This window comes from Leptodactylus fuscus, chromosome 7 (genome assembly GCF_031893055.1).
Source record: "Leptodactylus fuscus isolate aLepFus1 chromosome 7, aLepFus1.hap2, whole genome shotgun sequence".
Classification (NCBI taxonomy): Eukaryota; Metazoa; Chordata; class Amphibia; order Anura; family Leptodactylidae; genus Leptodactylus; species Leptodactylus fuscus.
The window spans coordinates 136,372,304-136,398,861 of NC_134271.1; the positions used below are offsets into that span (position 1 = coordinate 136,372,304).

A 26,558-nucleotide genomic window follows, 5' to 3' on the forward strand; every position below is an offset into this window, starting at 1 on the left:
TGGACGTGATGTCACTGCCCGGACAACCCCAATAATTGTGAATTTTTAGTTGGAAATAGCTGTAGATAAGTGAGTTTGATGACTTGTCTGCACTGTGACAGGTACGCGTGTAAGGCAGCAGGTCCAATACATCGGCTTGTGTCCATTTAGTATGATGGTGGTCAGGTCCGGAGCAGATTCTACTGTGATGCATTGGCAGGAATAACATGAGGGGTTAAAATCCCAGATGACAACCTAACAACCCGCGCTATCTTGCCAAGAAATACATTGTTTGTCAGCATAATTACATTTAACAATACAAGCCTGACGGAGTATCTGGGAAGAAGCGCGTGTCCTCATTGCCATGCTCGGCACATTGATTTATATTACATTGTGCTGCCTCAGCACTTACCGCAGAACAATGCCATCTCCTCCGCGCCTGCCCTGTCATCTCTCCTGTCTGTGGAGAATCCCGAGACACATTCAATACAGACACAATGGGGAAGTCTCCGGGAACAAACGTCTCTCGCACAGTGCAGACTATTAGTACATACGCATAATAAAAGCTTTGTATGTACGGGACTCACAATATGATAAATGTCTCCTATCTGGCAATATCTCCTAGGACAGCTAGGCCCCGCCGATACTGCCAGAAGTTATTTACCGATCCATTATACGGCGGCGGCACTTGGGAGCCCCATCTCTAGATAATAGGGCCATAGCATTGGATGGGCCAGTGGGCTGTCCGTTCATAGAAAGGACAATGGAACAAGGACAGTGACAACTGGTCACTGCTGTAGCCCCTCAGGCTGCGCTAGCGCCCAGTGTTCCCCTTCGCTTGGTCCCGTTGGTTGAACAGGACTGGCTTTATTCTTATGGAAATGTCCTTTAACACAATACTAAAACCCGTTTCTGCATTCTGGAAGAACACCACATTAGATGTATTTTATCTCCGTTTTATAGGAGCGCGGTGAAGATATCATAAATTCTACACGTGACACGTATCAGCGGGTGGCAGATAACAGATGATAATTCTACGCTGCCTGTGCGGTTTATTCGGCGGCCACAAGTCTGTTTAGTCAGGCCTTTTATTACACACCATGATCTACAGTTCATGAAGTCACAGCCAGTCGCCTGCCGGGATATGACAGAACGGCGATGCTTTGTGTCGAACCTAATAAAATGTAATCCTCTCTTCTATCCTGAGCTAATGGTGGAAGATGCGGGCACGTCTTTGTGAGCCCAGGTCATTACTCGGGTCTATGCTAGGCAGTAGAGAAGAGGTAAAGTTATGGCCAAGGCCGATGCTTAGTCACATTAGTACAATGAAAGGCTACAGGCGTTATACGTTATTCCCATAGCTGAATGTAGCTGCATTGGAATAGACTATTGAATGATGTTTTTGAGCTGGTATTTGTAAGCTCCATACAGGACGATGGGCACATGATCACATGTTATGTCCATATTATATGGTCTATCAATGTCAGATTAATAGGGGCCCCCAATCCCAGCACCCACATGTCTCTATATACCTGCACGTCGCCAACGTAGTGGTAGCTATGTGTCCCATGTGAACGCAACAATGACGATACTGCAATGGTTGCCCAAGCACCGTGACCCCTTTAGACAGCTTATTGGCCCTACTGATCTGATATTGATCATATATTATGAAATTCTACCTTCCAACTAACAAAGGCTATATAGCCGGCAAGGATCTTCCATTATGGCCAAAACCCAAAATTCTAGGATTGCCATTAAGTCTCTAGAACAGCTGAGAAATAAAGGACAACCCAAAGAGGTCCGTGATGCTGTGTTTTTCAAGAAAACAAGCGTTTACCTTCATGTATAAGACATAAGTGCACAGAATATAATCTAAAGTAGACGCCACCATCGTGCACTTAGTATGAGTAACCTACTAAACTGTCCACGCCTAGACCGCGGCTCACAAGAAAATTCACCTAAACAATATTGTCAGCTCGGCTACTTCAGTGTCAGAATGACATCCAAGAGCTGCGGAAGATGTCAACTCCTTACATCAATATCCTGTGAAGAGGGCAAATGGGTCCCGTGTATCTATCAGAGTCGTGTGGAGACAAGCGTCAGGCTGGATTTCAATAAACTGGCAGCCGTATGTTACCAATCTCTTATGGAAACGCGGTGAGATGTGATGGATTTAGCTTCGCCAGCTCTAAGTGCCCATGGCAGGTGATGGGCTACACTCGTACGAGGCAAGCCATGTCTCCGCCACCAGTCTATAGCACTTTATATACTGAACTACCGTTTACCAGGTGCTTCTTCTCTACTCCAGGGCCAAGGGGGTTGGTGAGGGAGTCTATCGGTGGTGGTCTTGTACACCTCTATCCTATACCGCCCCCTTAGGTCCTGCACTACACATAACAGTGCAGACAGAAGAGTCGGCAGGGTTTGTAGAAATCATGGGGCCCCAAAACAAAAGCACTGGGCCCCTTCTTCCAAAAAACACAGTAAAGAAGGGCAGGGATCGGAGAAATCGCTTTATATTTTTAAGTAAAAATTTGAAGACAAAACAAAAACCCTCAGCAATAATTACAGCAATTGTGCGCTTACGTCCGCCTACGCCGTCCACTAGTCCAGCTGACAGAATACTGTAACCCTTTCAGAAACTTCCCCCCTGCCGCCACAGGCTCCCTTATTTTACTATACTATACTATTTTACTTTATAGGTCCAAGCTCCATCCACATGTTACAGGACACGACTGGTGACGGCTCATAAAGTTTTATGTTTGTGTAATGACAGTCACCTCTATTACAGAAGTGTCTGACCTCTGTATAAGCAATGCCGCCCCTGCTACCTCTTGTATCACCCCCTCTACCTCATAGATTGTAAGCTCTTGCGAGCAGGGCCCTCAGTCCCATTGTGTGAAGTGATTCTCTTTGTAATGTATCTGTATTTTAACCCTACAAATTGTACAGCGCTGCGGAATATGTTGGCGCTATATAAATAAAATGTATTATTATTATTATTATTACTATATATTGAACCCCTGCTACTTCTGTGACATTAAAAGGTTAAAGAAACATAGACTGCCAGACATCAAAAGAGAGCCAAGTCTTGTAAGGGAATGGCCGGTCTACTCTATCCCATAGCAGTTGCCTACACGGTCTCCATGGTAGGTATGTCACTGTTCACACATAACTGCGTATTATGAACCTCGGACCTGTCAAATATAGCCCCATATCTAGCTTCTTGTGAGTGTGACAACAGAGGAACACTTGAAGAAAGCTGGCCGTTCAGCAGGGATTTCAGAAGGCCATTTTCTCGATGATCTTCATGGTTAGGCTACATGCACACGACTATGTACTTGTAGCCTGGCCTTGATGGGAAGCAGAATCTGGGTGGAATCTACTGGAATCTGCCACCAAATCAAGTGTCAAGGTCTAACCGTTAAAGGGATCCTCTCATTAAAACTCAATTTTTTGTCCCTAACACATAGGAATAGCCTTAAGAAAGGTTATTCTTCTCCTACCGTTAGATGTCTTCTCCATGTCACGGTTCCGTAGAAATCCCGTTTTTTGTCAGTATGCAAATGAGTTCTCTCGCAGCACTGGGGGTGGTTCTCAGCGCTCAAACAGCACTGGGGGCGTTCCCAATGTTACGAGAGAACTCTCCAGCACCGCTTCCATCTTCTTCAAGAATGTCCTCTTCTCCCGGCGGTGGTTTCAAACTTCTAGGCCTCGGGCAAAGCTGACTGCGCATGCTGGCCACAAGAGAATAGCTGCTAACACAGTATTGTAAGCAGCCATTTTCTTGTGGCCGGCGGGTATGCGCAGTCGGCTGTCCGAGGCCTAGAAGTTTGACCCCCAGCGCCGGAAGAAGACGCGTGAAGAGCCTGTTCCTGAAGAAGATGGAGGTGGCACTGGAGAGTTCTCTCGCAGCATTGGGGCCCGCCTCCAGTGCTGCGAGAGAACTCATCTGCATACTGACGAAAACCGGGATTTCTAAAGAACAGCAGCGTGGAGAAGATATCTAAAGGTAGGAGAAGAATTAAAATTAAAAAATTGAGTTTTAATGATAGGATCCCTTTAAAGGAGATTTCCGGTTTCCCAAATCAAGTTTTCATACTGATGACCTATCCACAGGGTAGGTCGTCAGTACATGATCTGTGGGCGCCTAACACTTGGACTAAGCTCAGATCAGTTGTTCTAACAGCCTCCGAGGGTGCCAGAAGCTCACCAGGACCACTGATATACAGTTGACGGGGCTGCTGCTTACTGGCATAGGAGTGGTGTTGGATAAGCTGTCCATCCACTACTAGTTACTGGCACCCGAGGGCTGCTTGGACAGCTGATCTGTGCAGGGTCAGGGTGGAGGACCCTGACAGATCACATACTGACCACCTATACTGTGCATACTAGAATTGGGAAACTGGAAAACGCCTTCAAGGGGGTGTTAACATGTAGGAATTTGACACTGATTTTGGGATAGATTCCAGGAGACAGAGGTGGTAGCTGAATGAATAAGATTTAGCCGCGGAGTCTGCAGCTCCAGTCTCACCGCTCATTAATCCCATCTGGGCCTAATCACTGCTTCGGCAACGCGCCGTGGGGAGTGGGCGGCCGGAAAATGAAGAGGACTTACTCTTTACTTTCCACCTTGTGAACGGCCCCCAAGACCTTCACCAACTCTTTGCATCCATCAATGGGCGCTGCTCCAGTGAAAGGTCCCTTATTATTAGGAGCCATATATTTCTGAGAGATGACACCATACTTGATATTTCTTTACAACGCTACTAATCCTACGCCGGGTCATTTACTCTGCCGCACATGATCAATACAAACTAGAAGGGAAATTAGAAATGTTGAAGACTATAAAAAAAAAAATTGCATTGTGATAATTTCTAGCTTACCTGAAAGCGCCCTGAGAATACGCCGAGCAGATTAATGGAGGGACAATGCGGCTAGCATTATAAAGCAAGTCCATCCTGGGAGATTTATTACTGAGGGCGCCATCAATATCTCATCTATTAAATCAACAGTAAACTAAATTACAAAACACTCACCGCACGGCTCCCGAATTACCTGGCCGCCTTAAATAGAACTTCACAAAATGCTAAATCAATCGACATTGCAGAATCCATTTGCACAGTCTCCAACTACAACTCCCAGCATTCCCTGACGGCCTACCGAGTCGTCACCGCTGGAGATCCCCGTCATCGGAGGATCAATGAACTTGCTTTAGTAGTCAATTATCAATGACCGCCATGGCGGTAATGAACGGGACTGAGCTCATACTGTATCCAATGACCAGAATAGATTACTTGTGACAGCTCTTCACCACAGACAGGCAGTAACCGCGAAAGGGATCGATAAGTGCACTGTGGGAAAACGGCATCAAGTACGTCAATGTGGATGGACATTGGGTGACGTGGCTCTGCGGCAGCATTGATGAGGCAATGACAAGAGTCACCGTGGGAAAGGGATTTTTAGGAAAGTAAGTCGTCTTTGGTGGAGAAAGAAAAATTGCTCTAGCGCCACTTTTTGGAAGGTACATCCCTATGGAACATTGCCTGGTTTTCCAGATACCTAGTGTCATGATCTGGGAATAAAGCCAAGATATTCAACGACAGTTGTTTCAGGGTTACTGCTCCTCATCAGTGCTAAGCAATGGCTGAGTTAAGGTTGGCCGGAATATGCCCCCTTAAAAGAAGAGGAAACAACCAAAAGAAAATAAGAAAATAAGTTCTTCTTGGCATAAAAAAGGGAAATCGATCTGGCGCTACCTTTGGGCAGGTAGATCCCTATGGATCAGTTCTTGGTTTTCCAGAAACTCAGTGACAAGCCAGAATATTTCCCCCAAAAAGAAGAGAGACCCATCCCCTGATAGCTGTTTCAGGGCTATAGCCACGTTGGCTGGATAAGAGTCCCTCAAAACAGCTATCTGAAGATGATTCTCTCTTCCGTCTGGCTTGGTTTTAACTCCATGCCACCAGGTTTAAGGAAAATGATGCATTGATCTATAGGGAGCTACCATCCAAAAGCTGGCACTAGAGAAAGTTCTCCTTTTCTCCGCCAAGGAGGATGTAATTCCATGAATAATTCTTAGCAGGTCATGTAGGGTCTATAAGACACCAAAACATGTCCTGAAAAGATGATAGTCCACTTTAAGGTGACATACTTTATTTTTTCGAACTGTGCCACCATTCACACCAAGTGCATGAAAAAAGTGGGAGTGCCACTAAAAAAAAGGTGCTCAGGATGCTTTCTGCTATGAGTGCCCATCCCAAAAGGGAATAGGCTCCCGACTTGCTCAAGGCTGCTGGGCCAAAAGGCACCAAGCAGCCCAGTCACAGTTGGGACGGACTGCCGAAGTAGAAGGTCCCACTTGCTCTTTTCCCCTTGGGCTGCCACCATCTAGGGTACTAAGAGCCGATCCTACATCCAGTTTCTCCCTGGGCTGCTACCACCTGGGATACTCCTGGCCTCAGATCACTCGCCCACCTCCACCGAAGCAGGTCTCAAAAGAAGGGGAGAGCCCATTACAGACTCGCAACCCCTCCACTAAACGTCAGGAAGGTCCCAAGAGGGCACCGCATCCCTTCATCCACACAAAAAACGTGACAAGAGTGACAAAAACAAAACGTGACAAAAAGACTAAACGAGTGATAGAGTGCCCATTCAGGCCCAGTCTACCAGCCATACTACCCCTAGAAATGACTGTCATGCCATGGCACGAAGAATGAAAGCCCAAGTGTGATATTTTCCCATTGCCTCCATTCCTTTGTATAACTCACTTGTGACGAGAAGGTGCAAACAAGGAAGTCCGATTGCGATAAGAAATGGATATCTAGTATAACGCCCCTCAAGGAATTCTCTGTGTATCGATTGTGCAGACCGGCTGACCAGGATATGGAGTTGTCACTGATGAACTGATATTGGGGGTATCTGCAATAGAGACCAAAGAAAATCACGTTAGAGATTTTACATTTTTCTAGAAATCCAAAGGGTTTTTTTTATGCAGCACCCCCTAACTTTAGTTAGGAACCAACTTGTATTTTGTTAAGTGGTTGTGTCATCAAGACACCTTATGTCTATAGGGAGCCTATTAGGGAATGCTGACATGACAGCTATCAATCTGGATATCCGTGTAGCACGTGGATAGCAGTTCATATATCTGACCAGGGGCATAACTACCATAGAGGCAGCGGAGGCGGCTGCCACAGGGCCCGGGCCATTAGGGGACCCGGTGACAGCCGCTACCGCTGCGTTTTTTTTTTTTTTTTTTTTTTTAATAGGCCGTTATGGGCCCTATTCGCTTGCCGATCCTGGCAGGACCGGGATCGGTAATTGACATCGCGGGCCCCACAAATACTATCATTATACTCGGGGGTCTTTGCAGACCCCAGAGTATAATGATTGGCGGACCGGGAGAGTTAAGGAAACATAAACAGTATTACTTACCTCTCCACGATCCTGCCAGGCCTCCTTTCTGATGTCTCTGACGTCACATGAACCCGGCCTGCGTCCCGGGTCATGTGATGTCTGACGTCATTTCAGAAGGACGGCAGCAGAGAAGACAGCGTAGGAGCCGGGGGACAGGTAAGAAACAGTAATTTTTTATGTTTTATTTATATTCCCCCGGGTCTCCGATTATTATACTCTGGGGTCTGAAAAGACCCCAGAGTATAATAATTGTTTATGGGTGTCCACTATGGGGTATAATACTGTGTGCAGGGGACACTATTGGGGATGATACTGTGTGCAGGGGCCACTATGGGGGATAATACTGTGTGCAGGGGCCACTATGGGGGATAATACTGTGTGCAGGGGACAATACTGTGTGCAGAGGCCACTATGGGGTATAATACTGTGTGCAGGGGCCACTATGGGGGATAATACTGTGTGTAGGGGCCACTATGGGGTATAATACTGTGTGCAGGGGCCACTATGGGGTATAATACTGTGTGCAGGGGACACTATGGGGGATAATACTGTGTGCAGGGGCCAGTAAGGGACAAAATACTGTGTGCAGGGGCCAGTAAGGGACATAATACTGTGTGCAGGGGCCACTATGGGCTATAATACTGTGTGCAGGGGCCACTATGGGGGATAATACTGTGTGCAGGGGACCCTATGGGGGATAATACTGTGTGCTGGGGCCATTAAGGGACAAAATACTGTGTGCAGGGGCCAGTAAGGGACATAATACTGTGTGCAGGGGCCAGTAAGGGACATAATACTGTGTGCAGGGGCCACTATGGGCTATAATACGGTGTGCAGGGGCCACTATGGGGGATAATACTGTGTGCAGGGGCCACTATGGGGGATAATACTGTGTGCAGGGGCCACTATGGGACATAATACTGTGTATAGGGGACACTAAAGGACATAGTAGAGTGTGGAGGAGGGGGTCGGTCGAGGTCTTTGACGTCGGTGTCTGTTGGGGGGGGGAGCCTAGTTACGCCACTGTATCTGACTGTAGAAAATCCACGTGCTCTGGAGTGGGCACGACTGCCCTTACTACCGCCATGTTATTAGACCATCTGTTTAGGGTTGGGAGGGGGGACCCATTCTCATCAATTGGAGTAGTAGTGAGTCTTATAGGCCATGTAATGCATCCTGGGAAAAAGTGTTTGTAAATTAGCTCCCGCCCATGAGGAAGGCAGCTGTCTCTTTACTGCCACCTACTGGAGATAGCCACTAAATATGTCAATGTCCAAAGCTGTTAAACCATAATGTCAAGGGGTCTATTCTAGTAACCGATTGCCTTTATGAAATGTTTTACTATTGGGAGGTAGTAACAGGACAATTAAAAATTTGCTGAATCGTTAACGGGACGGCGCTCCTAATTTCTCTCAAAGGATGAGGGATTTTACACCGAGCTCCTTCGTGTTCATTCAATCCATTTGCATTTTCCGTATCATTTTCTTCCAATAAATAAGAGAGGGTCTAGTCGCTCATGAAAGATAAAGCAGCCCTATAATAATTACGCTCTAATATAGCCGAAGCCACTTGTGGACTGGAACATATCTCCCGCCGTTCAGCGCGCCATTCCCCCCCTCCCGCACATCATTCATGTGAGCAGTAGTGATGGCAGTCACGCCGCTTCTTCCGCCATTATTACAGGATTTGCAGCCGCTTGCGTTAAGCACTTCAACTAGAACTTGATTTGTAACATTAAAGATTTAACACTCCCTTGGTTTCCAGATAGTCACATTATCCAGAAAAGAGCCGGCGCTCAAAGCCATCGTCTATGCATCACTGGTGGACTAGTTTGCATACCGGCCCATAAATACGTCTCCGGGAGAAAAATGGCCATGAATGGGGATGGTGGAGGGGTCAGAAGAAGGTCTCCGCTAAACTAGCAGCACCCTCAGTGTGGGCCCTGTAGACTTCATTGTATCAAGTTTAACTCTTACTTGGACTTGGCCTCTTGTAGTAAACCTGGGTCGTCTGTGGCTAAGTAGACGCGCTTCTTGTCGATCTGAATCCTGCGGGCAAGGAGCTGAAAATGTTCTTCAACGTGCACCATGTATTCTTCAATGGGGTGGAAGGCGGCCTCCGTCCCGACTTTATCCGTTCTTCTGACATGGACTCTGAGGGACGTAAACAGAGAATACATATAAATAATGCGGAAGGGCTGTGTGATTGTGCCCATGATAAGTGTCGCAGTGGGGTTTTATGGGGATCTCTGGAGCAGTCAATGTCAGGTCTCCATAACATATGCATCCATTTACCTGAATAAATGAGAATAAATGGCTGCCTGGATATGACTAATAAAGGTCACTCTAACATTGACGGCACTGCAGCGGGATAGGGCTGATTCAGCAGTGTGCATGCGACCATAGAATTACACTAAGAAACTTCCGGAAATTACAGTCTGCAGTATATACCCATGACCCTCCATTACTGTACAGTCTGCAGTATATACCCATGACCCTCCATTACTGTACAGTCTGCAGTATATACCCATGACCCTCCATTACTGTACAGTCTGTAGTATATACCCATGTCCCTCCATTACTGTACAGTCTGCAGTATATACCCATGACCCTCCATTACTGTACAGTCTGCAGTATATACCCATGACCCTCCATTACTGTACAGTCTGCAGTATATACCCATGACCCTCCATTACTGTACAGTCTGCAGTATATACCCATGTCCCTCCATTACTGTACAGTCTGCAGTATATACCCATGTCCCTCCATTACTGTACAGTCTGCAGTATATACCCCTGACCCTCCATTACTGTACAGTCTGCAGTATATATATGACTCTCTATTACTGTACAGTCTGCAGTATATACCCATGACCCTCCATTACTGTACAGTCTGCAGTATATACCCATGACCCTTTATTACTGTACAGTCTGCAGTATATACCCATGACCCTCCATTACTGTACAGTCTGTAGTATATACCCCTGACCCTCCATTACTGTACAGTCTGCAGTATATACCCATGACCCTCCATTACTGTACAGTCTGCAGTATATACCCCTGACCCTCCATTACTGTACAGTCTGCAGTATATACCCATGTCCCTCCATTACTGTACAGTCTGCAGTATATACCCATGTCCCTCCATTACTGTACAGTCTGCAGTATATACCCCTGACCCTCCATTACTATACAGTCTGCAGTATATACCCATGTCCCTCCATTACTATACAGTCTGCAGTATATACCCATGACCCTCCATTACTATACAGTCTGCAGTATATACCCATGACCCTCCATTACTGTACAGTCTGTAGTATATACCCATGACCTTCCATTACTGTACAGTCTGTAGTATATACCCATGTCCCTCCATTACTATACAGTCTGCAGTATATACCCATGACCCTTTATTACTGTACAGTCTGTAGTATATACCCATGACCCTTTATTACTGTACAGTCTGCAGTATATACCCCTGACCCTCCATTACTATACAGTCTGCAGTATATACCCATGACCCTCCATTACTATACAGTCTGCAGTATATACCCCTGACCCTCCATTACTGTACAGTCTGCAGTATATACCCATGTCCCTCCATTACTGTACAGTCTGTAGTATATACCCCTGACCCTCCATTACTATACAGTCTGCAGTATATACCCATGACCCTCCATTACTGTACAGTCTGTAGTATATACCCATGACCTTCCATTACTGTACAGTCTGTAGTATATACCCCTGACCCTCCATTACTATACAGTCTGCAGTATATACCCATGACCCTCCATTACTATACAGTCTGCAGTATATACCCATGACCCTCCATTACTATACAGCCCATGACCCTCCATTACTGTACAGTCTGTAGTATATACCCATGACCTTCCATTACTGTACAGTCTGCAGTATATACCCATGACCCTTTATTACTGTACAGTCTGTAGTATATACCCATGACCCTTTATTACTGTACAGTCTGCAGTATATACCCATGACCCTCCATTACTATACAGTCTGCAGTATATACCCATGACCCTCCATTACTGTACAGTCTGCAGTATATACCCATGACCCTCCATTACTGTACAGTCTGCTGTATATACCCATGACCCTTTATTACTGTACAGTCTGTAGTATATACCCATGACCCTTTATTACTGTACAGTCTGCAGTATATACCCATGTCCCTCCATTACTGTACAGTCTGCAGTATATACCCATGACCCTCCATTACTGTACAGTCTGCAGTATATACCCCTGACCCTCCATTACTATACAGTCTGCAGTATATACCCATGACCCTCCATTACTGTACAGTCTGTAGTATATACCCCTGACCCTCCATTACTGTACAGTCTGCAGTATATACCCATGACCCTCCATTACTGTACAGTCTGTAGTATATACCCCTGACCCTCCATTACTGTACAGTCTGCAGTATATACCCATGACCCTCCATTACTGTACAGTCTGTAGTATATACCCCTGACCCTCCATTACTGTACAGTCTGCAGTATATACCCATGACCCTCCATTACTGTACAGTCTGCTGTATATACCCATGACCCTTTATTACTGTACAGTCTGTAGTATATACCCATGACCCTTTATTACTGTACAGTCTGCAGTATATACCCATGTCCCTCCATTACTGTACAGTCTGCAGTATATACCCATGACCCTCCATTACTGTACAGTCTGCAGTATATACCCATGACCCTTTATTACTGTACAGTCTGTAGTATATACCCATGACCCTCCATTACTGTACAGTCTGCAGTATATACCCCTGACCCTCCATTACTGTACAGTCTGCAGTATATACCCATGACCCTCCATTACTGTACAGTCTGCAGTATATACCCCTGACCCTCCATTACTGTACAGTCTGCAGTATATACCCATGACCCTCCATTACTATACAGTCTGTAGTATATACCCATGGCCCTCCATTACTATACAGTCTGCAGTATATACCCATGACCCTCCATTACTGTACAGTCTGCAGTATATACCCATGTCCCTCCATTACTGTACAGTCTGCAGTATATACCCATGTCCCTCCATTACTATACAGTCTGCAGTATATACCCATGACCCTCCATTACTGTACAGTCTGCAGTATATACCCATGTCCCTCCATTACTATACAGTCTGCAGAATATACCCATGACCCTCCATTACTGTACAGTCTGCAGTATATACCCATGACCCTCCATTACTATACAGTCTGCAGTATATACCCATGACCCTCCATTACTGTACAGTCTGCAGTATATACCCATGGCCCTCCATTACTGTACAGTCTGCAGTATATACCCATGGCCCTCCATTACTATACAGTCTGCAGTATATACCCATGGCTCTCCATTACTGTACAGTCTGCAGTATATACCCCTGACCCTCCATTACTGTACAGTCTGCAGTATATACCCATGACCCTCCATTACTATACAGTCTGTAGTATATACCCATGGCCCTCCATTACTATACAGTCTGCAGTATATACCCATGGCCCTCCATTACTATACAGTCTGCAGTATATACCCATGGCCCTCCATTACTATACAGTCTGCAGTATATACCCATGACCCTCCATTACTGTACAGTCTGCAGTATATACCCATGACCCTCCATTACCGTACAGTCTGCAGTATATACCCATGGCCCTCCATTACTATACAGTCTGCAGTATATACCCATGACCCTTTATTACTGTACAGTCTGCAGTATATACCCATGACCCTCCATTACTGTACAGTCTGCAGTATATACCCATGACCCTCCATTACTATACAGTCTGCAGTATATACCCATGACCCTCCATTACTGTACAGTCTGCAGTATATACCCCTGACCCTCCATTACTGTACAGTCTGCAGTATATACCCATGTCCCTCCATTACTGTACAGTCTGCAGTATATACCCATGTCCCTCCATTACTGTACAGTCTGCAGTATATACCCCTGACCCTCCATTACTATACAGTCTGCAGTATATACCCATGTCCCTCCATTACTATACAGTCTGCAGTATATACCCATGACCCTCCATTACTATACAGTCTGCAGTATATACCCATGACCCTCCATTACTGTACAGTCTGTAGTATATACCCATGACCTTCCATTACTGTACAGTCTGTAGTATATACCCCTGACCCTCCATTACTGTACAGTCTGCAGTATATACCCATGACCCTTTATTACTGTACAGTCTGCAGTATATACCCCTGACCCTCCATTACTATACAGTCTGCAGTATATACCCATGACCCTCCATTACTATACAGTCTGCAGTATATACCCATGACCCTCCATTACTATACAGTCTGCAGTATATACCCCTGACCCTCCATTACTGTACAGTCTGCAGTATATACCCATGTCCCTCCATTACTGTACAGTCTGTAGTATATACCCCTGACCCTCCATTACTATACAGTCTGCAGTATATACCCATGACCCTCCATTACTATACAGTCTGCAGTATATACCCATGACCCTCCATTACTATACAGTCTGCAGTATATACCCATGACCCTCCATTACTATACAGCCCATGACCCTCCATTACTGTACAGTCTGTAGTATATACCCATGACCTTCCATTACTGTACAGTCTGCAGTATATACCCATGACCCTTTATTACTGTACAGTCTGTAGTATATACCCATGACCCTTTATTACTGTACAGTCTGCAGTATATACCCATGACCCTCCATTACTATACAGTCTGCAGTATATACCCATGACCCTCCATTACTGTACAGTCTGCAGTATATACCAATGACCCTCCATTACTGTACAGTCTGCAGTATATACCCATGACCCTCCATTACTGTACAGTCTGCTGTATATACCCATGACCCTTTATTACTGTACAGTCTGTAGTATATACCCATGACCCTTTATTACTGTACAGTCTGCAGTATATACCCATGTCCCTCCATTACTGTACAGTCTGCAGTATATACCCATGACCCTCCATTACTGTACAGTCTGCAGTATATACCCATGACCCTTTATTACTGTACAGTCTGCAGTATATACCCATGACCCTCCATTACTGTACAGTCTGCAGTATATACCCCTGACCCTCCATTACTGTACAGTCTGCAGTATATACCCATGACCCTCCATTACTGTACAGTCTGCAGTATATACCCCTGACCCTCCATTACTGTACAGTCTGCAGTATATACCCATGTCCCTCCATTACTATACAGTCTGCAGTATATACCCATGACCCTCCATTACTGTACAGTCTGCAGTATATACCCATGTCCCTCCATTACTATACAGTCTGCAGAATATACCCATGACCCTCCATTACTGTACAGTCTGCAGTATATACCCATGACCCTCCATTACTATACAGTCTGCAGTATATACCCATGACCCTCCATTACTGTACAGTCTGCAGTATATACCCATGGCCCTCCATTACTGTACAGTCTGCAGTATATACCCATGGCCCTCCATTACTATACAGTCTGCAGTATATACCCATGGCTCTCCATTACTGTACAGTCTGCAGTATATACCCATGGCCCTCCATTACTATACAGTCTGCAGTATATACCCCTGACCCTCCATTACTGTACAGTCTGCAGTATATACCCATGACCCTCCATTACTATACAGTCTGTAGTATATACCCATGGCCCTCCATTACTATACAGTCTGCAGTATATACCCATGGCCCTCCATTACTATACAGTCTGCAGTATATACCCATGTCCCTCCATTACTGTACAGTCTGCAGTATATACCCATGGCCCTCCATTACTGTACAGTCTGCAGTATATACCCATGGCCCTCCATTACTATACAGTCTGCAGTATATACCCATGTCCCTCCATTACTGTACAGTCTGCAGTATATACCCATGGCCCTCCATTACTATACAGTCTGCAGTATATACCCATGACCCTCCATTACTGTACAGTCTGCAGTATATACCCATGACCCTCCATTACTGTACAGTCTGCAGTATATACCCATGGCCCTCCATTACTATACAGTCTGCAGTATATACCCATGACCCTTTATTACTGTACAGTCTGCAGTATATACCCATGACCCTCCATTACTGTACAGTCTGCAGTATATACCCATGACCCTCCATTACTATACAGTCTGCAGTATATACCCATGACCCTCCATTACTGTACAGTCTGCAGTATATACCCATGACCCTCCATTACTATAGAGTCCGCAGTATATACCCATGACCCTCCATTACTATACAGTCTGCAGTATATACCCATGGCCCTTTATTACTGTACAGTCTGCAGTATATACCCATGACCCTCCATTACTGTACAGTCTGCAGTATATACCCATGGCCCTCCATTACTGTACAGTCTGTAGTATATACCCATGACCCTCCATTACTGTACAGTCTGCAGTATATACCCCTGACCCTCCATTACTGTACAGTCTGCAGTATATACCCCTGACCCTCCATTACTGTACAGTCTGCAGTATATACCCATGTCCCTCCATTACTGTACAGTCTGCAGTATATACCCCTGACCCTCCATTACTATACAGTCTGCAGTATATACCCATGTCCCTCCATTACTATACAGTCTGCAGTATATACCCATGACCCTCCATTACTATACAGTCTGCAGTATATACCCATGACCCTCCATTACTGTACAGTCTGTAGTATATACCCATGACCTTCCATTACTGTACAGTCTGTAGTATATACCCCTGACCCTCCATTACTGTACAGTCTGCAGTATATACCCATGACCCTTTATTACTGTACAGTCTGCAGTATATACCCCTGACCCTCCATTACTATACAGTCTGCAGTATATACCCATGACCCTCCATTACTATACAGTCTGCAGTATATACCCATGACCCTCCATTACTATACAGTCTGCAGTATATACCCCTGACCCTCCATTACTGTACAGTCTGCAGTATATACCCATGTCCCTCCATTACTGTACAGTCTGTAGTATATACCCCTGACCCTCCATTACTATACAGTCTGCAGTATATACCCATGACCCTCCATTACTATACAGTCTGCAGTATATACCCATGACCCTCCATTACTATACAGTCTGCAGTATATACCCATGACCCTCCATTACTATACAGCCCATGACCCTCCATTACTGTACAGTCTGCTGTATATACCCATGACCTTCCATTACTGTACAGTCTGCAGTATATACCCATGACCCTTTATTACTGTACAGTCTGTAGTATATACCCATGACCCTTTATTACTGTACAGTCTGCAGTATATACCCATGACCCTCCATTACTATACAGTCTGCAGTATATACCCATGACCCTCCATTACTGTACAGTCTGCAGTATATACCCATGACCCTCCATTACTGTACAGTCTGCAGTATATACCCATGACCCTCCATTACTGTACAGTCTGCTGTATATACCCATGACCCTTTATTACTGTACAGTCTGTAGTATATACCCATGACCCTTTATTACTGTACAGTCTGCAGTATATACCCATGTCCCTCCATTACTGTACAGTCTGCAGTATATACCCATGACCCTCCATTACTGTACAGTCTGCAGTATATACCCATGACCCTTTATTACTGTACAGTCTGCAGTATATACCCATGACCCTCCATTACTGTACAGTCTGCAGTATATACCCCTGACCCTCCATTACTGTACAGTCTGCAGTATATACCCATGACCCTCCATTACTGTACAGTCTGCAGTATATACCCCTGACCCTCCATTACTGTACAGTCTGCAGTATATACCCATGTCCCTCCATTACTATACAGTCTGCAGTATATACCCATGACCCTCCATTACTGTACAGTCTGCAGTATATACCCATGTCCCTCCATTACTATACAGTCTGCAGAATATACCCATGACCCTCCATTACTGTACAGTCTGCAGTATATACCCCTGACCCTCCATTACTGTACAGTCTGCAGTATATACCCATGACCCTCCATTACTATACAGTCTGTAGTATATACCCATGGCCCTCCATTACTATACAGTCTGCAGTATATACCCATGGCCCTCCATTACTATACAGTCTGCAGTATATACCCATGTCCCTCCATTACTGTACAGTCTGCAGTATATACCCATGGCCCTCCATTACTGTACAGTCTGCAGTATATACCCATGGCCCTCCATTACTATACAGTCTGCAGTATATACCCATGTCCCTCCATTACTGTACAGTCTGCAGTATATACCCATGGCCCTCCATTACTATACAGTCTGCAGTATATACCCATGACCCTCCATTACTGTACAGTCTGCAGTATATACCCATGACCCTCCATTACTGTACAGTCTGCAGTATATACCCATGGCCCTCCATTACTATACAGTCTGCAGTATATACCCATGACCCTTTATTACTGTACAGTCTGCAGTATATACCCATGACCCTCCATTACTGTACAGTCTGCAGTATATACCCATGACCCTCCATTACTATACAGTCTGCAGTATATACCCATGACCCTCCATTACTGTACAGTCTGCAGTATATACCCATGACCCTCCATTACTATAGAGTCCGCAGTATATACCCATGACCCTCCATTACTATACAGTCTGCAGTATATACCCATGGCCCTTTATTACTGTACAGTCTGCAGTATATACCCATGACCCTCCATTACTGTACAGTCTGCAGTATATACCCATGGCCCTCCATTACTGTACAGTCTGTAGTATATACCCATGACCCTCCATTACTGTACAGTCTGCAGTATATACCCCTGACCCTCCATTACTGTACAGTCTGCAGTATATACCCCTGACCCTCCATTACTGTACAGTCTGCAGTATATACCCATGTCCCTCCATTACTATACAGTCTGCAGTATATACCCATGACCCTCCATTACTGTACAGTCTGCAGTATATACCCATGACCCTCCATTACTGTACAGTCTGCAGTATATACCCCTGACCCTCCATTACTGTACAGTCTGCAGTATATACCCATGACCCTCCATTACTGTACAGTCTGCAGTATATACCCATGACCCTCCATTACTGTACAGTCTGCAGTATATACCCATGACCCTCCATTACTATACAGTCTGCAGTATATACCCATGACCCTCCATTACTATACAGTCTGCAGTATATACCCATGACCCTCCATTACTGTACAGTCTGCAGTATATACCCATGACCCTCCATTACTGTACAGTCTGCAGTATATACCCATGACCCTCCATTACTGTACAGTCTGCAGTATATACCCATGGCCCTCCATTACTATACAGTCTGCAGTATATACCCATGACCCTTTATTACTGTACAATCTGCAGTATATACCCATGACCCTCCATTACTGTACAGTCTGTAGTATATACCCATGACCCTCCATTACTGTACAGTCTGCAGTATATACCCATGTCCCTCCATTACTGTACAGTCTGCAGTATATACCCATGACCCTCCATTACTGTACAGTCTGCAGTATATACCCATGTCCCTCCATTACTGTACAGTCTGCAGTATATACCCATGACCCTCCATTACTGTACAGTCTGCAGTATATATATGACTCTCTATTACTGTACAGTCTGCAGTATATACCCATGACCCTCCATTACTGTACAGTCTGCAGTATATATATGACTCTCTATTACTGTACACCCCTGTATTATTTTCCCTCTGACTCACACCTTAGTACAATATGAGATGTACACACTTACACCATGAGCTTTGCAGTACGATGCACAGCCCCACTTGTGGGTCACTTACCCAATTACTGGATGCTTAAACCCAAGCTTTTTAGTGGCTTCCTCTATTTCTTTTTCAAGCCATGGCTGCGGCCTGATCAGATACTTGACAAACTGGGAGACCCACCAGACGGCTGGATCCCCATGTAAACGTATTAGGCGATCTGCAAGATCCTCGGGCACTCCTAGTGGCAGGTAAGGGGGTCTCGGGTGAAGGCTATCCACGATTGGCAATTCCACAACTTGAACGTCTTTGTCGTTGGCTTCACCTGAAACAAGGAAACTTGTAAGAAATCCAGAAATCCATTACCAGGTCAACAATCCAGGCGCGCCATTCTCTAGTGCCAATATGCCGGTCATTGCCGATATTGTGGAATCTGGAAAACCCATGTACAGAAGACTGCACAATGCTGTAGGAACACGATCCATATCCCTATTGATAACCATAGGGCCATGGAGGCGCTCAAAAGATTAAAATCAGAGATTTGCTCTCCTTCCGATGACCGATTTACCCAAGGGAAACTTTATTAGAGTTACCGTACTGAAACACAACCCTTTGATATATCGCCAACATATTCAGAGATTGCTGTCACCCACGTTGGTCCTAGTCTCCATCAGGGATCTCAGTGTAATTTCCATGCTCCATGTGCTTGTTGTCTATGGATTGATCTGAACCCTCAGCCTATATTCACTGTCTATAGTCCAGTGATGGCGTGTCGTCCATAGTCATCTAAATGTCATTGGCGGCCACCACCGTGTAGGAATGCTCTGTGGTGGCGGAGTCACGTACCAACGCTTACGTTTTAGGCTTACAGAGGTGCCTTCATCCAGTCCAGAACAGGGTTGATATGTTGGTGGGCCATGCCACTGCCATGTATGGCTTTCCACCAAGTGAACAGTCCCTAGGACCGCCCATTGGACTCCTAGAAAGAGCAGGAACTTCAGCCAATAGGAGAAAAGGTATACTGAATTTTCACCAATTATGTATAAATCTGTTCAGATCTGACACCATGTACAACGTTACAGATTCCCTCTAAGCCATGTACACAAACATCTACAATGGAAAACCAGAGAATAAGACGTATCGGTGTTTGGGTAGCAGTCAGGTTAGCGGTAATTCAGCAATAAGTGCAGACGTATTAGAGGCAGATGACATGATGTAGAAGATCACAGGAGCGGCAGTCTCGTGACGAGATGATGCTCAGTTGGAGCAAGTCGAGAAGTCTCCATTTGCCGTCTACAGGGTGTGAAGGCAGTGACACATCTTCCATTAGCGCAATCCTACGGGCTTTGTTCTTAATGACGTGAAAGCTGCCGGCGTACAGGATTGTGGGAACGCTCGTACTTCTCAAACACTTTCATACTTCTGTCTATAGTTATTTTGCACGACGACAGCTTTGATATCTCTGTAAGGATCCGACCACGGCATATATATCACTCTCTGAACACACCAGGGGATTTACCAAGACGAGTGTTTCATAAACGACTGCTAAACTAAGTACAATACAACAAACTTATTAGAGAGGCCCTTGCACCACTTGTCGTCTTCAATAGGCGCTGTTCTACCGATTCCAGCACAGTTGGAATTTTAGCTTTAGCACTTGCCGATCCCAAGAAATCAGTGTCGTAAATGTTGTTGCCTGATATGTCTGTCAAGTGGCCAAAGCGACACGACCAACCTGGCGTCCCTCCAGTGAGGTGGGATCCGTCAAATAAAGCACCGTGCGGGTTGACGTCAGATTGGTCGTGTCGTTTTGGCTATTTTTCTTTTTTTTTTTAAATGTAGTTTGTGAGCCCCACATAGAGCTCACAATGTACATTTTTCCCTATCAGTATGTCTTTGGAATATGGGATGGAAATCCATGCAAACACGGGAAGAACATACAAACTCCTTGCAGATGGTTTTATGCCCTTGGCGGGATTTGAACACCAGGACTCCAGCGCTGCAAGGTTTTGGCTATTTTTCCTCCACTATTGGTGTTGGTAAAGGCAACTGCTGCTGGCCTCAATATCCGCGTGGTGCTTTATTTGGTGGATCCCACCTCAATGGGTGGACGCTAGGTTGGTCATGTCGCTTTGGCTATTTTTCCTCCTCTATTGGTATTGGTAAAGGCAACTGCTGGTGGCCTCAATATCCGACCACTTAACTGGAGACTCCCCTGACAAACGGTTCCATCGGAAATTACGGTGTGCTCGGTGCTACCCTTCCATTTTTCTGCAAATGTCTGTCAAGTGGGCAGTATCAGGCAGAAGCACAGAAGGGGGCATGACTTTAAACTCTAAGGGCTCGTTCACATGGTGGCAGAGGGGGCGGATTTTGGCGCGGAATCCACGTCGTAATCCGCCCCCTCACAATAGAGGTCTATGGAGACCGCTAGCTTACTTTTTTCCGTGAGCGGTATGTTCCCGCTCACAGAAAAAAGAAGCGAGCTGCCCTTTCTTCAGGCGCATTGATTTGTGTCTACTCCGGAGCGGAAAGCCGCGACCAACGCATTTTAGTCCTATTCTGACGCAGCTTCCCGTGTCAAAATCAGGACCAAAATACGCCATCCCGTGCCCCGTGTAAACTAGCCCTAACACTGTGAACCTCTGATTAGACAGTGACAAAGAACTTTGACTAACACCCCCTTGCCTGATACCGCCTACCTCACAGGCATATCAGGCACCAAAACTGACTGCACTGATTGTTCAGGAATGGCGGGGGCTAAAGAAAAAATTCCAAGAGTGTCAGAATCCTATATACACATTGTATCACGGTCTAGTAAGAAGACGTCCTGTTATCCAGCACGCAAGTGTCAGCTGCTTGTATCTTGCCACAGGAGGGATATTTTAATAATCCGCCTGCGGTTCTGGTTTTCTTCTTCCTGTGTCTAATCTTTTGCTCATCTCTACTCCTCTGCATTTGCATCTACAACCTGCGTCACGCCTTAACAAAGTTTACTTTGTACAACTTTTTGGCCACTACTTTGTAAACATTCAATAAAATGAACCAATATCGGAGAACAAACAGATGTCGGCGCCAGGTATTCCCCAGACTCCAGGAAGTACCTGCCTTGTGCAACCTTATTAGTCGCTGCCCTAAATCTCGTATGACACAAAATAAGACGCAAGCCTGTGTAGCGGCAGTAAAGCGAACTATATCCTATAACAGATGCAATAGTTGCCGTATTATAATAAGAATATACACAAAAACTAGGACACGTCCCTAACCGGCAACTGATCTCTAAAGCAAACACATTCCAATAGCCGCAAGTGGAGGCCATTCATTTGCTCATTCAATCCGAGGCAACGGATCTGACTGCGAAACAAAAAGCCTAAAAGTATAAATGAATGTTATACTCCCCGTGACTCTGGTACTCTATTCAACCGCAGAACAAAGGCTGGCGAGGGGAAAAATACGCCAAATAATCACACTCAGAAAACGGCGCCACGTGATGCCAACAGGTAGAAATAACATCAGTCTGTTATAGAGAGTTAATCGCACGTCAAATCCCAAGTAGCAGGTCCGTGGCTGAAAGACCTATGAAATAATACACTATGAGGAACGCACAATATTAATCCGGACCCTTTATAGCATGATCATTGTGACTAATTGTATGGTCAAATGGTGACGCACTTCGGAGGGAAAAAGAAAAAAAACCCCTAGGGAATGTACACTTCAGCCGCCATACAATAAAAAAAAAAGCTCTAAAAATGTCTTACCGTATGGTGTATACAGCTCCTGTACAGATCTATGGGTCCCTGTGATCATGGGCTATCGATGAACCTATTCCTGCAAACCTATGTTAGATCCCTCCTTGTTTCCACTATCTTCAGTAATTCATAGGATCTCAGTGTGACCTGTTTTTTCTAGCGTCGCTTGGTGTGTAAACAGGAGGTCTCTCTCTGCTGACTGCAGATACTATGAAGAACTACCATGTACCATGGGAAGAATATGCAAATCTGTCTTCCATGATATAATTAGGAAGTCAGCTGCTACCATGTAGTCTAAGATTAATAAGAATTCTGCAACTATTCCCCCACCGATTCATCTGCGTTACCTCTTTTGTTAATAAGTAGAGATGAGCGAGTATTATTCGAAACTCCCGTTTCGAATAGCACGCACCCATAGGAATGAATGGACGCAGCCGGCACGCAGGGGGTTAAGCGGCTGGCCGCTGGCAACATCTGCGTGCCGGCCGCGTCCATACATTCCTAAGGTAGCGCTATTCGAAACGGCTGTTTCGAATAATACTCGCTCATCTCTATCCTTCCCTGCTCCACTCCCGGGGGGGGGGGGGGGGGGGTGGACATCCAAACCCTGATCTTGCTAGACAAGAAGGTTGGGTGATGTCACAGCAGTGGGAAGATCACCTCCCACCGCATGGGGTGGCACGGGCAGAAGACAGAAGGGTCCAGTAAGGTTGAGTTCCAACTGGGTTCTTTGGTCCAGATTTTGACGCAGAATCCACCTCAGAATACGGTTTAGCCGGTCAATTTTTGGGCTCCACGCTGTGTAGCGATTAAAAAATCCCCTGGCTACTTTGTCCCGCCCCGCTTAACTGCACAGAAGCGCTGCCGCTTCCCGTTCATCTTGGTACTCATCTCTCTCATTCACACGCCTTCAGAGCGACGTGTGCGCCCCCACAGCTATTGTTACTTTTGCTGGGAGTAGGCGGGGCTTGTGGCTTAGGAGAGTGGGGGCGGGTACAGGGTGAGTGATGCACTCCCGTCTCCCCTCCCAGTACCTGCTCACACTCTAAACCACAACAAGCCCTGCCTTCTTCCAGCGTCTGTAACACTAGCCTGGGAGGCGGGGGCACGCACGGCGTTCGGCAGGCATATGAAGTAGAGAGAAGAGGAGCGAGAACAACAGAGTGCAGCAGCGCTTCTGCGCAGGTAAGTTGAGTGATCGGGATTCCGTTCTCAATCTTTTTTAGGCGAGATCTGAACCCGATCACGAAATTTACTCGATCACCGATCGGGATCCGATCGTTTCCGATCCCGATCGCTCAACCTTACCACAGAATCCAGCTCCGAAAAACGCCTCCCAATGACTTCAATGGAAGCCGTTCACTTCTTTTTTGTTAGCGTTTTTTTTGCTGCTTGCGGAAAAACGAAGCGAGCTGCCCTATCTTGACGTGGATTCCGCTGCGGATTTAGGCCTAATCTGGAACGGGATGCCGATGCAGGCATCCAGTCGCGGCTAGCCCTTTTTTCGGACCGGATTCTGAGGCGGCCTCTGCGTCAAAATCCAGTCCAAAAAACATTGTGTGAACTCAGCCTGATATATTATAGTTTTGCAGTAAATAAGGGTATATACTGTTACTAGTTCTGCAGCCCATTTACAGGACCAAACATCCGGATACTAATAGACCAGACTATGTGATGGGACAAAATTATTTCCATTTTGTAGGGTCTTTTTTACAGTGCACATTAAATCTTGCTCTCTTCTATGACTCATATTAGCCTTATTGTTTGGCGCGGAGGTTGTGCATCCACTTATACATGCATTAAGAGCCCATAGGTATCCGCAATTCAGCGCTGATGGCCGTCACATGACGCTTGGAAGCTTTCTGCTTGGAGCCAAAATGAGACATCTGCCCTTTTATTACCACTTATGATATGCGCCCAGTAATAGTGAGGTATAATTGTATTATATGCAGGTCCTTGTACTAATTTTTTGCCATTCTGTAGTGTTTGCCTTCCTAGGTATCATGAATCGGCACTCGAATATAGAGAGAGTTCTCTCCCAGATGAGCCATCCTGTTTTTTTCTCTTTCGTTTGCCTGCTCCTAACGTACCAGGGATACAAATCTAACAGGAGATATATCATAAGTGGAGTCTCTGTCAGTCTCGTCTGGTCTAACAGGCCATGAGACGTTACATAGGATGACCTATTATGGTGACACATCGGCTTTCAGAGGTTCTCAACCTCACAGTGTTTTCAAAAGGTTTGGGCACCTATGACAAGGAAAATATATAGTTACACGGTAGTAGTTATGCAGGTGTAGTAGGTTTAAAGCTGCCAACCCCATATGGGCATTCTCAAATCCCCTATTAGACTTCCCCTTATCCCAGTAATACATTCTAGATATGATTTCTGTGCATCCAGGAGGCTGCTGACATCCCTAGCTCTCATATATCAGCACAGATTTATTCATGTACTGATTTTACTTTCTATAGCCAATGAGGGCTGGAGACAGACACTGATGCCGATGAGTGTGTGTTCCTCCCCCTGCAGTGTCCTCCTCTCTCTATATGGATATAGTTCACTCCTTCCTACTGCAGACTGTAGTGTATGTTCTCCTCCATTTCACTCACAAACAGTATAGCTTGGGTGATCTGCCTTTCCTGAAGACTTGGAAGCTTTTCTTTCCACTCTCTGATCTGCTATATACAACCTAATTAGGGTTGAGCCAATCTTGAGATTTCAGGATCGATTTTAAAATCCGGTAGTGAAATTTGCTCGATCGCCGATCGGGATCCGATCTTTCCAGATCCTGATCACTCAACCCTATTTATGATATATACATGAATAGGGTTGAGCCGATCTTGAGATAACCTCTGACCTTAAACCTGCTGGAAAAGATCGGGATTGGAATTCCGATCGTGAAATTTGTTCAATCGCCAATCGGGATCCAATCTTTCCCAATCCCAATCACTCAACCCTATTAATGATATATACATGAATAGGGATGAGCCGATCTTGAGATAACCTCTGACCTTAAACCTGCTGGAAAAGATCGGGATTGGAATTCCGATCGTGAAATTTGCTCGATCGCTGATCGGGATCCGATCTTTTCCAATCCCTCAACCCTAAAACTAATCCAACCTCCCCGATGCTATCCCCATCACTGAAGGAAGATCAACAGCAAAGAGTAAACACAAAACAAGAACTGGTTCCATGTCAAACAGTAACCTTGGTGAAGGAGTTGAACAGATTCTACAACAGCAAAATGGTAGGAACTTTTCACTGACACACAGTATAACTTGAGTGATCTGCCTTCCCTGAGGTCTTTGATGCTTTTCTATCCTTTGTAATCTTTGATCTGACCCTCCTTGATTTTCTCCCTAACACTAAAAGAATGCAGGGGAGAACAGAGAAAGTCCACACAAGACAGCAACTTTGGTGAAGGCATTACACAGACTGTAAGAAATGTTAGTGAACACTTTAAAGAGTTGCACAATTTTGGTATAACCTTTAGGGAAATGCAATATAAACTCCTGATGCACTGGTATCACACCCCAGCTCTTCTTCATGCTCTGAACCCCGCTTCCGTCAAGGTGTTGACGTTGCAACGTCGCGGTGGGTACATTATTCCACATTTTTTGGTCTTGTCCTCGTGCCCTGGGTTTCTGGGGGGAGGTGAAGTCTTTGACAGACGCCCTCTTCATGCAGGGGGTCCCTTTAGATCCCCTCCTGTATTTA

At 45.5% G+C, this 26,558-nt stretch overlaps 1 protein-coding gene across 3 annotated transcripts in view; it reads right to left on the bottom strand.

The window, feature by feature from the left end:
- FUT8 (fucosyltransferase 8) overlaps positions 1-26,558 on the bottom strand; it is a 150,125-nt gene that overhangs the window by 2,876 nt on the left and 120,691 nt on the right. For all 3 annotated transcript variants that reach the window (XM_075283149.1, XM_075283147.1, XM_075283148.1), the window contains 3 exons: positions 19,170-19,416; positions 9,375-9,551; positions 6,750-6,900 (listed from right to left, as the gene is read on the bottom strand). In XM_075283149.1, coding sequence (XP_075139250.1) covers positions 6,750-6,900; positions 9,375-9,551; positions 19,170-19,416 — 575 coding nt within the window. The remainder of the gene's footprint in view (positions 1-6,749; positions 6,901-9,374; positions 9,552-19,169; positions 19,417-26,558) is intronic.